This window comes from Triticum urartu, chromosome 4, assembly GCF_003073215.2.
Source record: "Triticum urartu cultivar G1812 chromosome 4, Tu2.1, whole genome shotgun sequence".
Classification (NCBI taxonomy): Eukaryota; Viridiplantae; Streptophyta; class Magnoliopsida; order Poales; family Poaceae; genus Triticum; species Triticum urartu.
Genome location: NC_053025.1, coordinates 423,128,746 through 423,143,951, shown reverse-complemented (window position 1 = coordinate 423,143,951; position 15,206 = coordinate 423,128,746). Strand labels below are relative to the sequence as shown.

General features: G+C 42.7%; 2 protein-coding genes across 5 annotated transcripts; one reads left to right on the top strand and one right to left on the bottom strand.

Moving 5' to 3' along the window:
* Positions 1–227: 227 nt before the first annotated feature.
* Positions 228–5,547, top strand: LOC125551868 (pentatricopeptide repeat-containing protein At1g56690, mitochondrial). Of its 4 annotated transcripts, none has more exons than XM_048715247.1 (4): positions 228–2,504; positions 2,716–2,803; positions 2,944–3,009; positions 3,120–5,547. In XM_048715247.1, exon 1 carries the CDS (start codon positions 332–334, stop codon positions 2,450–2,452), a length of 2,121 nt encoding a protein of 706 aa, XP_048571204.1. In that variant the 5' UTR covers positions 228–331; the 3' UTR covers positions 2,453–2,504; positions 2,716–2,803; positions 2,944–3,009; positions 3,120–5,547. The 4 variants fall into 4 exon arrangements, with proteins under 4 accessions (XP_048571204.1, XP_048571205.1, XP_048571202.1 ...); XM_048715248.1 differs by having other exon boundaries at positions 2,716–2,864; XM_048715245.1 differs by having other exon boundaries at positions 229–2,465.
* A 168-nt stretch (positions 5,548–5,715) lies between these two features.
* On the bottom strand, positions 5,716–10,463 carry LOC125551869 (inactive glucose-6-phosphate 1-dehydrogenase 4, chloroplastic-like). Its single transcript, XM_048715249.1, has 12 exons — positions 10,173–10,463; positions 9,531–9,726; positions 8,981–9,246; positions 8,568–8,662; positions 8,355–8,469; positions 8,049–8,254; positions 7,841–7,949; positions 7,723–7,763; positions 7,221–7,341; positions 6,908–7,107; positions 6,309–6,509; positions 5,716–6,229 (listed from the first exon to the last, which is right to left on the bottom strand). Exons 1-12 carry the CDS (start codon positions 10,248–10,250, stop codon positions 5,989–5,991), a joined length of 1,869 nt encoding a protein of 622 aa, XP_048571206.1. The 5' UTR covers positions 10,251–10,463; the 3' UTR covers positions 5,716–5,988.
* Between the last annotated feature and the right edge of the window lie 4,743 nt (positions 10,464–15,206).

Sequence of the window (15,206 nt, the reverse complement as noted above, 5' to 3'; positions counted from 1 at the left end):
GCGGTGATGTGGTTGTTGCCGGCGTCGGTGGTGACAGGAGACGGCAAAGTTCATGGTGCTCCACGACCGATATAGCTGATCTTGCCGGCGTGGCAGATCTCGCCGGTGGGGAGGTGTTTGGAGGCGGAAATCAAACATGGATGCGATCACTAGTTGCGCGGAGACAGAAGGGGTGGTTCTCCATCCTGTGATTAACAGTGCATCGGACGGACAGGGAGACGGCAGACGCTCGCATAGGATGAGTCAGCTGAAGGTGAAGGTTTCCTAAAAACAACGCATAGGATGGATTGAGTAATTTTTTCTCCGGTTACGACGCACACACCCGCTCGCCATGCGCCTCCCGTCGGTTCGCTTCCTGCCGTCGAGTGCGGCGCCGGCGGTGGTGGCCGCGAACGCGCGCATCGCCTGGATGGCGCGCGCGGGGAACATGGAGGGCGCCCGCGCGACGTTCGAGGCCATGCCCCTCCGCACCACCGCTTCCTACAACGCCCTCATCGCCGGCTACTTCCGTAACCACCTCCCGGAGGCCGCCCTCGGCCTCTTCCGCCGCATGCCCTCCCGCGATCTCGGCTCCTACAACGCTCTCATCTCCGGCTTCTCCCTCCGCCGTCACACCCTCCCTGATGCGGCGGCCGCGCTCGCCTCCATCCCCTTACCCCCCTCAGTCGTCTCCTTCACCTCCCTCCTGCGCGGGTACGTGCGCCACGGCTTCCTGGCAGACGCCATCCGCCTGTTCCACCAGATGCCCGAGCGCAACCACATCTCCTACACGGTTATGCTGGGTGGTTTTATTGATGCCGGCCATCTCGACGAGGCCCGCAAGCTGTTCGACGAAATGCCTGACAAGGACGTCGTTGCACGAACTGCCATGCTATCTGGGTACTGCCAGGTTGGCCGAATTGCCGAGGCACGCCTGCTGTTTGATGATATGCCGAAGAGGAATGTTGTGTCATGGACTGCAATGATATCTGGATACTCTCAAAACGGGAAGCTTAACCTTGCACGGAAGCTTTTTGAGGTGATGCCTGATCGCAATGAGGTGTCATGGACTGCTATGTTAGTCGGGTACATACAGGCTGGACATATCGAGGATGCCGAGCAGCTGTTTAATGCAATGCCAGAGCACCCAGTGGCTGCCTGCAATGCGATGATGGTTGGGTTTGGGCAGCGCGGGATGGTGGATGCTGCCAAGGCAGTGTTTGAGAGAATGCAAGAGAAGGATGATGGTACGTGGAGTGCAATGATTAAAGCGTATGAGCAGAATGAGTTCTTGATTGAGGCATTGTCTACTTTCCGTGATATGTCATGGAGAGGTATCCGTCCAAACTACCCATCAGTCATTAGCATCCTTACTGTGTGTTCGGCACTAGCTATTCTCAATTATGGAAGGGAGGTGCATGCTGCAATGCTGAGATGCTCCTTTGACATGGACGTCTCTACTGTCTCAGCATTAATCACAATGTACATCAAATGTGGAAATTTGGATAAAGCTAATAGGGTCTTCAATATGTTTGAGCCCAAAGATGTCGTGATGTGGAACTCGATGATCACTGGTTATGCTCAACATGGGTTGGGGGAGGAAGCACTTGGCATATTTAATGACATGACGATTGCAGGAATGGCACCTGATGGGATTACTTATATAGGAGTCCTCACTGCTTGTAGCTATACCGGGAAAGTAAAAGTAGGGAGGGAAATTTTCAATTCTATGTGTAAGAATTCTGCCATCCGACCAGGAGCGGAGCATTACTCTTGTATGGTTGATTTGCTTGGTCGAGCTGGACTTGTAGATGAAGCATTGGATTTGATTAAGAACATGCCAGTTGAAGCCGATGCTATCATCTGGGGAGCACTGATGGGTGCCTGTAGGATGCACAAGAATGCTGAGATTGCCGAGCTTGCTGCAAAGAAGCTATTAGAGCTAGAGCCCGAGAGTGCTGGACCATATGTTTTGCTCTCTCACATTTATACATCCATTGGGAGGTGGGAAGATGCTTCTAAGATGCGGAAATTCATTAGCTCAAGGAATTTAAACAAGTCTACAGGCTGTAGTTGGATAGAGTACGACAAGAGGGTGCACCTCTTCACATCTGGTGATATATTAGCACACCCAGAGCATGCTATTATCCTTAAGATGTTGGAGAAACTAGATGGTCTACTGATGGAATCTGGTTACTCAGCTGACGGAAGCTTTGTGCTCCATGATATAGACGAAGAGCAAAAACTTCATAGCTTGCGATATCATAGTGAGAGGCAGGCTGTGGCGTATGGACTTTTGAAAGTTCCAGAAGGAATGCCCATTCGTGTCATGAAGAACCTTAGAGTGTGTGGTGACTGCCATGCTGCTATGAAGTTGATTGGAAAAATAACTTCCAGGGAAATCATACTCAGAGATGCTAATAGGTTCCATCATTTCAAAGACGGATTTTGCTCATGCAAGGACTATTGGTGAGGTGAATGGCAAGGTAGATTCCTTGTCCTACGTCATCTCATCCTGCTATTTGGTAATTCTCAGTATCTGAGTAAAATTACCCTTGGTTACGGAAGTCCTCATTTTGGTGATGCTTCCGCTTTATGTCTCTTATAAGAGTTAGAGCAGTTACCCTTGGGTTCTCCAGTAATAATTCCATTTTGCAGTTATATGCATATCCTATTGATTTCATCATTTGAAGGCTTCAGGATAACTAGTTTAATGGCAGTTTAATTTTCTTATAGGTAACATATTCAGAATCCGGGTTTCATCTGAACATGATTTCATCATCTACTGTGAGCGAACTGCACATGGGGAGCTTGTTCCCTTGAGGTATGTTTGCAACTATGGACGGTAATGTGACTGCTGCTCTAAGCAAGGTCACTTCTTAGAGGTCAGATTATGCTGAGCTAGAACCTGGGTAATCACCTGTTACAGTAAAAACTCCAATTACAAATCATTTTCTACTGCAGGGAGTCACTGTTTTTCAAGAGCAGCATGTTATTCGAATGGGTACAAACCCCAAAAGACAGCTTAAGGTGAAAGTTTTATATATTTTCTATTTAGTTCCTGCCTTTACATGAACCCTGATGTGCACACTCACTTACGTGCATATGTTTTTTCTCACATTGCACTCTTACTTTTGCAGACTGGTGAAGCAGTGGAGTTCGCCTATTGTGATAGGTTTGATAGACAGGAAGAATTAGGACATTCATGACATGGCGGAAGACTGAATATGCTGCGGTGGCAGTCTGATCACAAAATCATTCGTGGAGATTTTGAGTGTGGAACATAGCCCTCAGTTTTTTTACTGTTGGCATGATCCTGTTGGCGACTAATTGGGTACTGTGGTTTCTCAGCACTCAGCAGTTTGTTTGGCAAACAAAGGATCCAGGTGAATCATTCAGCTTCGTTACCCCCCCCCCCCTTCACCCCTGAACACCATGTTGTACTGCGTTATTATGTATGAAATATATCAGAAGTTTTGAAAAGAGGCAATTAGTTAATCTCTTAATCTGTTGCTCATTTAAATTTTACGTACATCAAAATTGAATTCATCTTGCTGTCCGGTGGATCGGCCAGGTATCACCTCTATGAATTCGCCAAAGGGTGTGTTTGGTTGTGCGCGAACCAAACACAACATCGAAAAACCAAGATAGCGGAGGTGCAGTTACCAGTGCATTTGAAGAATTCTTCTGATAAAATGAACTTCACCTACCATAACTCCACACAAAGCAAGAAATTATCAAAATAATTCAAAAAGGAGATATTAGATTACTTAATAGCACAAACAAAGATCTCGTTCATTTGAAAAACCTTTTGTAAAATAAGTGCAAGCGATTGATTACTTAATACCAACCTCTTAACTTGCATGTCTGATCGCATTATTCCACCAACTCCCGAATTCATTCTATAGTTGTCAGGTAGGAGGATGTTATGTATTTTATGGGCTCTACGTTCTTTCAGAAAACTAAGCTAGCTGACGCTCTAATGCCCTTATAGCCAACGTGGTATATGCCTGCCTTTCTGTTGACACCGGCTTTTGGCATGCACAGAAGTGTTCTCAAGATGATCTTTATCGAGAACTGATCATCATGAAAGTTGTGTGTTTTTCGAGACGAGCAACTTTGCTTTTTCAGATCATCTTAATCTGAGGTCGTATGTGACCTCTAGAGCCAAAAAAGGGTTAAAAAAAACAGGTGCCAAAAACAACTCAGAGGCTCTGGTATTAATTCAAGCCAAAGCAGAAGCGCATGCCGCTCAGAGCCTACTCGGAAGAGGTGAGGAGGCTTTGGGGCACCTCTCTGTGCCAGGGCTTCAGGTGAAAACCTTTGTCTGGCCCTACGGACTTGACAACGGAGACATTTTGCGCCGTTATTGCCCTTTTGGGGTGTTGTCGTGGAGCCCATGTACAGTTGGTTGTGACGTAATGTCTTCAGACTCTCATGTGCTCATTCGCAACATTAGTAGTGCACTTTGCACTTTTTTGTGGTACAATGTTTGAATTTTCCTTTGGTCTGCTTTGTAAGAGGGCTAACTTACTACCTTGTATCGTTCGGTTGTGTGGCTTTATATATAAAGCTGAGTGGAAGCCTATTTTGGGGGCTTCAGGTTACCTGTCAAGTTAAGCTAGGTTTTTAGTTTTTGGACGGGATTTCAAGTCCCTTTCTTATATGAAAGTCTAGAGTCAGAGGCGATGGCCGATTAAACAACAAATAATTGGTCAAATCCATGTACTACTTTATTATATTCTCTTTCTTATCCTGATTGTTGCTTCTCGTTCTTTGGTGTTCTTCGTCTTTGACGAGAGTGAAACACAAGGCCCTAGAGGAGGTTAGGCCGACTTAGGACAGCTCATAGTCGTCATGCTCTGATGGGTCCCTCCCCGATGTGCGAGATTTCGGGTCTTCAAGAGACATAGTTTGTGTGTCCTGCATATCGTGTTCCTGGCGAGGCTCCTTCGGCGATGTGTTAAACGTATTGGACTCGACGTTGAGAGCACACCATGACTGTTCATGTGCGAACACATCTTTTGACGATTCCACTGGGAAGGAAGCTTCGGATGGTCTATCCTGATTGTTGTTGCTACAAAGAGATTGCCATCTAGAAATTGCACTCTAAAAGATAATATGAATTCCCTGTATGTGCAAATAATTCATATGTTAATGTTGTTAGATCCTTTGTAAACTGAAAAACAAAGTTTGTAAACTGGACATTTCATCATGGTTAATGAAAGAAATTAGACTTCACTCCTTTTTCATTCCATAAGGCCATAACACAACATTAGCATTGGTATCAAGGGGCTTAAAATTACTTAGTCAAAAGGCAACAAAAACCAATAGTCACCAAGTTACCCATATAAATTGCAGTGGAAACCAATACCAACTTATGGTTAGATGGTTCGGAAGGGTGATTGCACCCCCAGCCCATCAGGAAATGTTTGATTCTTGCATATCTCATAAATGTGGATTTTTTTAATGGGTGGGTGGCAACGTTCCATTGATAGCGAGGTGTATGTGTTTCTCAAAAAGAGAAAAAAAAAGTCAGTTTACATTGGATAAACTGGATTGTCAGAATCTACCTTGATACCAAGGCGGCAAAAACAGTACTATCAGGGAAGTGTTTGGGGGGAAAGGAACAGAAAATTCCGGACTCTGCAGCTTCTTGAGTTTCAAGCAATTTGTTTGCTTTGCGGAATCAAATGACCGCTTGAGAATGACAACACGACCCACGCATACTTAACATTTCCATAAGATGTTTGCAACTATTAGCAAAAAAGTAAGGTCCAATTTACACAAGTCACCCCACACGACTCGCTCAATGCACTACTCCATCCTCATTGTCGGGTGCAACATATCAGCTCGGTCGGTAATAGTACCTTTCCACCTTCGAAGGGTTTGAATCAACAAGCAAGAAATACCCTTTTTTTTCTCCAGTTCTTGTTTTAGTTCACTTAACAGATTTTGCTACACACAGAGAAGGAAGCGAAATACATTGAGCAGCTCCCAAGTATCAGTTCAGCAGCCATCATCCCATCGGACTCCATGTTTAGCAGCGAGATAGTAAGCATTAATTGGTCCTTTATCCCCAGCCTCGTAGAGCTCTGGAGCAACCCTCTTCTGGTCGATCTCATGGAGTATAGGTGCCAATACGCTCCATGCAGCAGCTAATTCGTCGCTGCGCATGAACAGATGACTATCGCCATCTAGAACATCCAAAAGAAGATGCTCATATGAATCTGGAACTTCAACGTCGTACCTGCAAAGCATGCATCATGATTCAGTACCAGCTCTCTTGAATACTGTAGATCACAAGATGATCAAAGTGACCTCCATACCTGTCCCTGTAAAGTAGGTTGAGCTCTGAAGCATCCAACTGGAGCCCAAGTCCCGGGACCTTATTGTTGACTTTCAAGAGAATGGCTTCTTCGGGTAGGTCACGTAAAATCAGCTCGTTTGTGTCGAGATCTATGTCATGACCAAAACGTTCACGGTAGATATTGCCAGGGACATGATGAAATTGAATACGAATCTCAGCTCTGAAGGAAATGAAGGATTAAGAATTGTCAGCTATGCTTGATCAGGTAGGTAAGTGGTACATTGTTTTTCTGAAACAGTAAGCATGCAAAGATCTCAATAATGTGCTCAGAGGAGGGTGGGCTATTGAAAATAATACTCCCTCCGGTCCATATTAATTGTCGCTGGTTTAGTACAAACCGGAGGGAGTATGACAAGAGTGTTACCTATGCATACGAAACACTATGCACTTTTACCTTTGGAGAATTCAAAGATTTATGGAAGGTATAATGATGATGATTCCATTATAACAAAAGGATATGATGAGGTGACTGAAATCAGACACTGACTTCTTTTGAGAGTAAGAGATAAACCAGCCAAGACATCTAATGGTAAAAGTTATGGAACTCATTGAGAGTACCTATTCTCCATAAGTCCCATTCCAGTCTTGATCAAAAAAGGCACCCCATCCCAACGTGCATTGTCAATGTACATGGCGGCAGCAAAGTAGGTAGGTGTCATTGATTTTGTATATCTGTCAACTTTACCGGAGGTATCTTTGAGTTGACCAAGGACGACATCCTCAATGTCCACTTTTCGAATTGATTTGAGCACCTTCACCTGCATAACATATAGTTTTCTTAATCCTGTAACAAATATTAGCATTTTTTTACTTCCAGGATGGTAAGTGCATGGTTTTCTCTGGTATTAAATTATAGTGCTCTATCGGTTACCTTCTCATCGCGGATATCCTCCCCATCAAGACTAACAGGTGGTTCCATAGCAAATAGTGCTATCGTTTGAAGAATGTGGCTGTGCACTATGTCACGGATTATCCCGTAGTTTCCAAAGTACCTGAAATGACATGGTGGATGAACTAAATGATAGTATAAATGTAAAATGGGAGCACTAATAAAGGACTAAAGTTTCATTAAAAACCCTGAGTAAATTAGAGACTACATTGAAGGTCACAGACCCAGTTGTAAGCTAATCATGCAGCATAAAACCAGGATTAAAACTGGTGCAGTACTAAATTTCCTTTGTTAAGAATTACTCAGTAGGATGAACTTGTGCTAATTTACATAAAACCTGCATAGCCAAAGTTTATATTATTTAGACTGCAAAACAAATGGTGCCTGATGATGATGTAACCTAAAGGGCTTTAGCATTCTTTTATCGATGATGACTTAGTAATTTTTCTTTTTCCCTAAGAGAAATGCCTTCATGTTAACTGACCTCCCTTGTGTTTCTGCTGATGTTTCTTCAGAAAAAACGACCTGTAACAATGCATGCACATTAGCAGTGTGTATGTAAAAATAAAAACATTGGTGAAATGAGCTTATTTCGAAAGTACCTGCACATTGCGTATGTACTTCCTACTCCATAAAGGTTCAAATACCAAATTAGAAAATCTCAAGACAGTGAGATTTTCGATTAGATCCTTCCCCAAAAGATGATCAATTCTGTGTGATATAATGTTTAGCAATAAGATTTAAGGGAAAGAAAGGTGCAGTAAAAACTAGTGACAGGACTTGTAACTTGCATGGATACAAGATGGTCACCGGTAGATTTGCCTCTCTTCAAATCTTGACAGCAAAGACTGTGTTACCCGTTGTGAGGACAAACTAGTGAAGCCAAATGGTTTCTCGATAATTATCCTATTCCAGCCATGCTTAGTTTGGGCACTGTCAGATAATGGCAATGCCACATCAAGAAGTGCCTCTTGGGGAACAGCAAGGTAGAATATCCTGTTTGCTGCACAAGTGCCCTTTGAAACGAGAAATTGGGAATTAACATACAAATCCCAGGTTCAATTATAGCCCTTGAATTCGATCCAACAGAATTTCAGAAGTGTGACATAATCTCACCTCTATCTGTGCCATTTTCGAATTCAGTTTGGCCATCCCATCTATGTTATCATGTCCTGCATCGACATAGTATGTCCTTTTAAGGAATTCATTCAACTTTTCTTCACAGTTTTCACTGCAGCACAACAATATTATAAATATATATCAGATGAAAACTTCCTAAATTTAATAGCATGAAGCTTGGAGTCAAGGTCTGCTACCAAAGAAACGTACTGGTGATCTACCCGACAGGTCAAATTGGCTTCAATCATGGATCTTAAATCCTCGTCTGCTAATGTCTTTCTAGAATATCCAAATATGGCAACATTCTGCAATATAAAGCATTGAAGTTGTGACAGGATGAAATGATAATACAGACAGTTGACAGGCAGTCACTAGATTCGAACTCCCAAAAGTACTCGAAAATCTGATTATTCTGCATCATTATTCACACGTACAACACCACCTCTATTAGCACTAAGCCTAACTATGTATAGGAAAGATGTAACTAATCCTAAATAGAAATTGATCATTCAGCGGGTTGATCACAGATATGGGATTGGAAATCGAAGCTTGTTTGCTAAGGATGGTTCTAAAAAGGGATAAAAATGAAGGCAATCAGATGTTATGACATGTTATGCTCATACCTGAGGAAGAAAACCACTGTAATACAGAGCAAATAGTGCTGGGAAGACTTTACTTCTTGCCAGTTCGCCAGTAGCTCCAATAACAGCAATACAAAGAGATGGTACACTTTCAGGTTGGTCATCAAAATTATCAAACAGAAGAAGGTCTTCCTCTAGTACAGGATGATCAGCTTCAGAGTGGTTGAGTCCCAAATGCATTGAACTTTTGTCATCGATCGAGTTATCTGACATAACAGAGCTTGTATTTGCTGTTTCACCTCCTGTTTCTACATAAAAGGAAGCAATAATGTGTGTGTGTGTGTGTGTGAAAGCATCTGGATGCAAGCAAATAACCACGGAGAAATTTGTGATGACAGTAGTAAGATAGTATGATAAAAACTAGGGACTAGCATATTTCACAAATAATGCGAACTGAACATAACTTTCAAAGGCATGAAGCAAACTACTGGCATGCACACATGTAAATCTGTGGGAATGATAAGCCAGGAATCTCATAATTTTGATAGATATACTTGAAGTAGCAAATAGCAAGTGGTTTCCGAATACCAACCATCAGCAAGTTGTACATTCCGACGAGTCATCCTTCCAGTCAGCGATGCAACCTTGAAGCAGTCAGGAATTTTACCAACCCCTTGAATTTCCAGCTTTCTCTGAACTTGCGATCCATGCCTCCTCAGGGCCTTGTGGAGCTTCATCTTGGCAGCAATCCAACATTGCGTTCTAAGACTGACAGCAGGTCCTGCAACCTACGTGCAGAAGCATCAAGCAGGCAGTTGATCAGCACTTGAATGTGTCCATGTCTACTACATCGGACACTGACAGTAATTAAACCAAATGCAGAGCAAATAAAAGGCAAGCATCATCTGTAGGCAATATGAGGCAGGATGGTGCTTGGCCGACTCTGTATTCCGTCACCCTCGGGTGCCAGAACGGGCCACAAGAATCACATGCTCGCACACGCATTTCATCGAACATCCTGATAGCAGACAGGAGCGCTCGCCCTTCCATCCACCCCTCTTGGCCCGTAGGAATGACGCATGACGCATCCATGGTCACAGAATCCAGCATAGCACCATAACCATAACAAGTTGGTAAAGGCATTTTATCAAGCAGGTCAAGCGCGCCACAAGGGTGGAAGGAGGCCAAAAGGCACGACGGCCACCAACCACAGGAGCTCTGCTGGAGTACTCACCGGGCTGAAGCGCGCAGCCCCCAACGAAGGCGGCGCTGGAGCTGCTGAAGCCGTCACGGCGAGGACCGTGGTAGCCATACACGGCGTTGGCGCTTCTTTCTCGGTCCGCCGTATCCCGCCCCGCTTCTTTTTAGTCTCACGCCGGTGGCCGGTGCCAGGATCGTGTCAGTCAGGCCCGGCTGATCTGATAGTGATAGACAGCCACGCGACAGTAGCTAGCCGTACGTGTCGTCGGTTTCAGGTATCACGAGGGAGTGGATAGCGACGCTCTGTAGCCGCCCCCGTTGGGATGCACATTTCGCAGTACAGCCAAAAAAAGCCCTAGGAAAGTGACAAAGTACTCCTCGCTTTGTGAAATACGTACAGAGCAGCAAGTCTAAAAATAACGTTACTAATGTGTAAGGACGCGTGCATCTGGGAGCTAAACTTTTTCGCTATCGGCTACCGCTTTGCCGTTTCGAAGCGTGGGATGCAGTTTCACTGTCCAAGTTCTTGGTTCTGACAAACACAAATTGGTACTACTGAATTTGTATGAGAAATATTATTGTCATCGTCGCCACTGTTATTGTTTTTCTTTAAACATAAGCGTGAGCTTTGCCTCGTCTATTAATTAAAAAGTTTATTGTTACAAAAATACCCTATTGTCACAAAATGTTACTATCTCAATATTATTTTTTCTAACTTCTTAGCACCCGCTTTGGTCCAAAGCATGGCCTTCTCTTTAGGGCCTGTTTGGTTCCAATAAGTCACCTGACTTATAAGTCAGGTGACTTAAAACCAGTGACTTATAAGTCACGTCTGTTTGGTTGTCACCTGACTTATAAGTCATCTGAGCACACCTTTCACCTTTCCACCTTGTTTTTTTATATAAAGGTGGTGGGACCCATGTAAAAAGGGGTGACTTATAAGTTTTAAGTTGGGGTGGAGCAACTTATGACTTATAAGTTGGGGTGACTTATAAGTTGGGTCTGTTTGACAAAATAAATTATTTTTTTTCACTTTTGGACTATAAGTTGGTGACTTATTTGGAACCAAACAAGGCCTTAATTAAGTTTAGAAGGATTGGATGTAGCGCTCTTGTGTCGGAAGACACGGGCATTTCTCTTGTTTGAGACAGACCATGACTTTTCTATGAGGGATGTTGGCATCTGATAAATTGATCCACCAATCTTTAACGGGATTTTTCGAGTGCCACAAGAAGGTATCAATGTTTTCGAGGTGTATCCAATCATTGACAAAATTCGGAAGGTAAATTGGGAAGCGGTTGTTGTGCAAAAATAGTATACAAAAATTACACTCATAACTCAGGTTTGGAACCCGCAAAAACAAACTCAGATTTGCAAACTATGCCCATGCAGATAGAGTAGATTGTTAGTTGAGGCAACATCTACAATGTGTCTGTATATCGATCTATGCTCCTGCGTGAGCTTGTGGACCTATTTATGGGCATGTAGCTTTGGTTTTTCTTCATGAACCTATTTATGGGCCTCTAATTTATAGATTCTCAAAGCACGGGAATGTGAAGGAAAAAATCAAAATCCTTCAAAAATCATGTGAATTTTTTTCAATCAATGGGGATGTTTTGCTGATATTCTTTTTTTTGCGAGAAAACTTCCAATCTATTCATCTTCAATCATGATAGTATAACGAACGCCAGAAATAATAAAAATTACATCCAGATTTGTAAACCACCTAGCGACGACTACAAGCACTGAAGCGAGCCGAAGGCGTGCCGCTGTCATCGCCCCTCCCTCGTCGGAGCCGGGCAAACCTTGTTGTAGTAGACAGTCGGGAAGTCGTCGTGCTAAGGCCCCATAGAACCAACGCACCAGAACAGCAACCGCCGCTGACGAAGAGTGTAGATCAGAAGGATCTAACATGAAGACACGGGAACATATACGAACGATGAATGATCCGAGCAAATCCACCAAAGACAGATCCGCCGGAGACACACCTCCACACGCCCACCGACAATGCTAGACGCATCACCGGAACGGGGGCTAGGCGGGGAGACCTTTATTCTATTTTCAGGGAGTCACCGCCGTCTCGCCTTCCTGAGTAGAACACAAACCCTAACAAAACTCGAAAAAAGATCCAAAAACAGAGCCCTCCCACCGACAAGGGCCGAGATCCACTCCGCCTCCATGGCCCTAAGGCCACCGGAGACAGGGCGGACCGGCGACGTCGCCGGCGGGAGGCAAGAGAAACCCTAACTAGCCTAACTAGCCTAAGGTATTTCGTTTTGCTGATATTCAACCGAGCCGCGGAGAGACTTCTGAGTTTCTAAAAAAAGATGAGTTGAGACTTGGGAGGTCAAAAAAATTGTAACTGTTTAAATCCTATATAGAATTAGAAAACCACGTGAGGTCGTAATTGGGGGGCCCTCTTTGTTCGCAAGATTCTCAAAATACATGAATAGAAAAAGCATATGATTAAAATGTCATGTTCTCTTAAATGCTATAGGACTAGAAAACGACATCAATTTGAACAATATGTGTATGATGCCACAGAAAAACAAAAGTTATACAAAGAGATTCGAGCGGATAGAAATTTCCGTCCAAAACTATGTGCAAATCAATCCTTAGGAATTTTCCTATCCCAGGTTTAAATCCTCCACAAATCCTATGAAAATCCTTCAAATCGTAGGTTAAATGGTTTATACGCTAAACCGTTATAGTACATTAGTGAGTAACAGATCGAACGGCATCATCCAACTAAAGACTAGGACCCTAGGAGAAAGTCGAACCACATCAACCAATATCCTCCTAGGGTCCTAGTCTTTTACGACGACTTTCTTAAGCTTCAGATGTAAAGAAGATTGATAGACCACTCAACACAAGATGTTGTTATATTCATGAAACATGATTTGGCAAAGGCTAGGAATATGAAACCGGTTTCGTGTCTTTTCGAGCAACTGTTTGGTTTGAAAATTAATTTCAACAAGAGTGAATTGTTCTTGTTTTAGGCGCACCAAGGAAGATAGTTATTTGGTTGTGAGTTGGGGTCTCTTTCATTTAGGTACATGGGAATCTCAATTCATCACCGAAAACTAAACAACAAAGAATGGAAGTGCATAGAGGATCGATTTGAGAAGAAACTAAGTTGCTAGAAGGGCAAGCTTATGTCTTATGGGGCCAGCTAATTGATAAATTCCGTGCTTAGAAGTATGCCTACATTCCTATTGTCCTTCTTTAAGTACCTGTCGGGGTATGAAAAAGGTTGGACTTTTATCAATCACGTTTTTTCTAGCAAAGTGATGAGAAACATGTTGGCCAAGTGAGATATAATTTGTAGCCTGAAGGACCAAGGGGGCTTAGAGATTGAAAACCTTGAGGTAAAGAACATATGCCTGCTTAGTAAATGGTTATACAGACTTTCTACAGGGATGTGTGGATACAAATTATTGCGTAACAAGTATTTGCAATCCAAGACCCTTGCACAAATAATGGCACAGCCAGATGATTCACCTTTTTGGAAGTGGTTGATGCGAATAAAGGTTGCCTTTTTTAATAGGACCAAATTAATTGTAGGGAACGGAAATACCAATAGGTTTTGGGAAGATACATGGCTAGGGGAGATGCCACTGTTCATACAATATCCAACCCTCTACAATATTATACAATGTAAAGAGGCAATTTGTAAGTACAATTCTAGGATCGGTTCCTTTAAACATTGGAGATCCCCGGTGGGGGAGCGATGTAATAGATGGCTACATGTGCAGGTTGATGGATGTCAACCTTTCTGATAAGCCAGATACACTACACTGTAAACTTTAGGTGTCAGGGGTATTCTCAGTGAAATCAATATATATAGATTTGATAAATTCTGGTCCAATCCCAAAGTTACTTCACACTTGAAAAATTAAGGTGCCTTTAAAGATAAAAGTCTTTGTGTGGTTTGTTCACAAGGAAATGATCTTGACTAAGGATAACTTGGCAAAACGTAGTTGGAAGGGTAGTAAAAGGTGTTGGTTTCTGTGATCAAGATGAATCGATCCAACATCTTTTTCTCAAATACGCACTAGCCAAGCTACTGTGGCGCACATTGTGGCCTTTAATGTAAGTCCTCCTAATACCTAATACCGTTGCTATTTATTTGGGACTTGGCTAAGGGAAAACCAACATTCGATGGAAACAGATGAAAACCATGTGAAAGTGATGTTTTGAAGTACCGAAAAAATCTCAAAATGTTACGGGATGTTAAGAGAGTGATGTTCGATTTCCTTACAAAATTTTAAGTTCAAACACATCATGAGATATGAGATATGAAAAAAACAAAATCAGCATTAATGTTGATTTTTTTTTCATAGCTTGCATCCCGCAATGTGTTTTAACTTGAAATTTCACATGGCAATAGAAGTTCATCCTCTTAACATATTACATTTTTTCAGAATTTTTTGAAACCTTCAAACATGGTTTCCACAAAGTTCTCTTTGAATGTTGGTTTCCGTATGATATTCTCCCTTTAGCTAAATGGGGTGGAGTCTAAAATAGCGGCGCATATTCGAATCGAAATGTGTGTATTACTTTCGGCTATATGGAACTGTTAGAATGACATGATTTTTAGCACAGAAAACATCACAATTTTTTTGCAAGTCATTTACAAAGCAACTGGCTGGATCAGAATTTGATTGTTACTCAACCGTGCGAAAATCAAAGAGCACATGGCTTAAGGCTGTATGGAAATGTCAAAATGAGGTGATTTTTAACAGACAAAACATCACAATTTTTTTTTGCAGATCATCTATAAAACAACTGGCTAGATCCGTGCATGATCGTCACTCGAGTATATGGCTTATGGATGCAACCATTAGAAAACGGTAGCACGCGAACCGATCAGGATCGTTATCCAATAAGTGTATAATCATCTAGTCGGTTGCGGCAATGTTCTTTTCTTTTCAACTCATTTTGAGTTCTTGTGTTGTACCACATACTTGGTGGGTTCTTTGGTTAAAATATGGTTGCATGCATCATTTTGATGCAAAGTCCGGGGTAATCCTCCTATAAAAAAAACACAAGATGCTGTTTTCGCTTC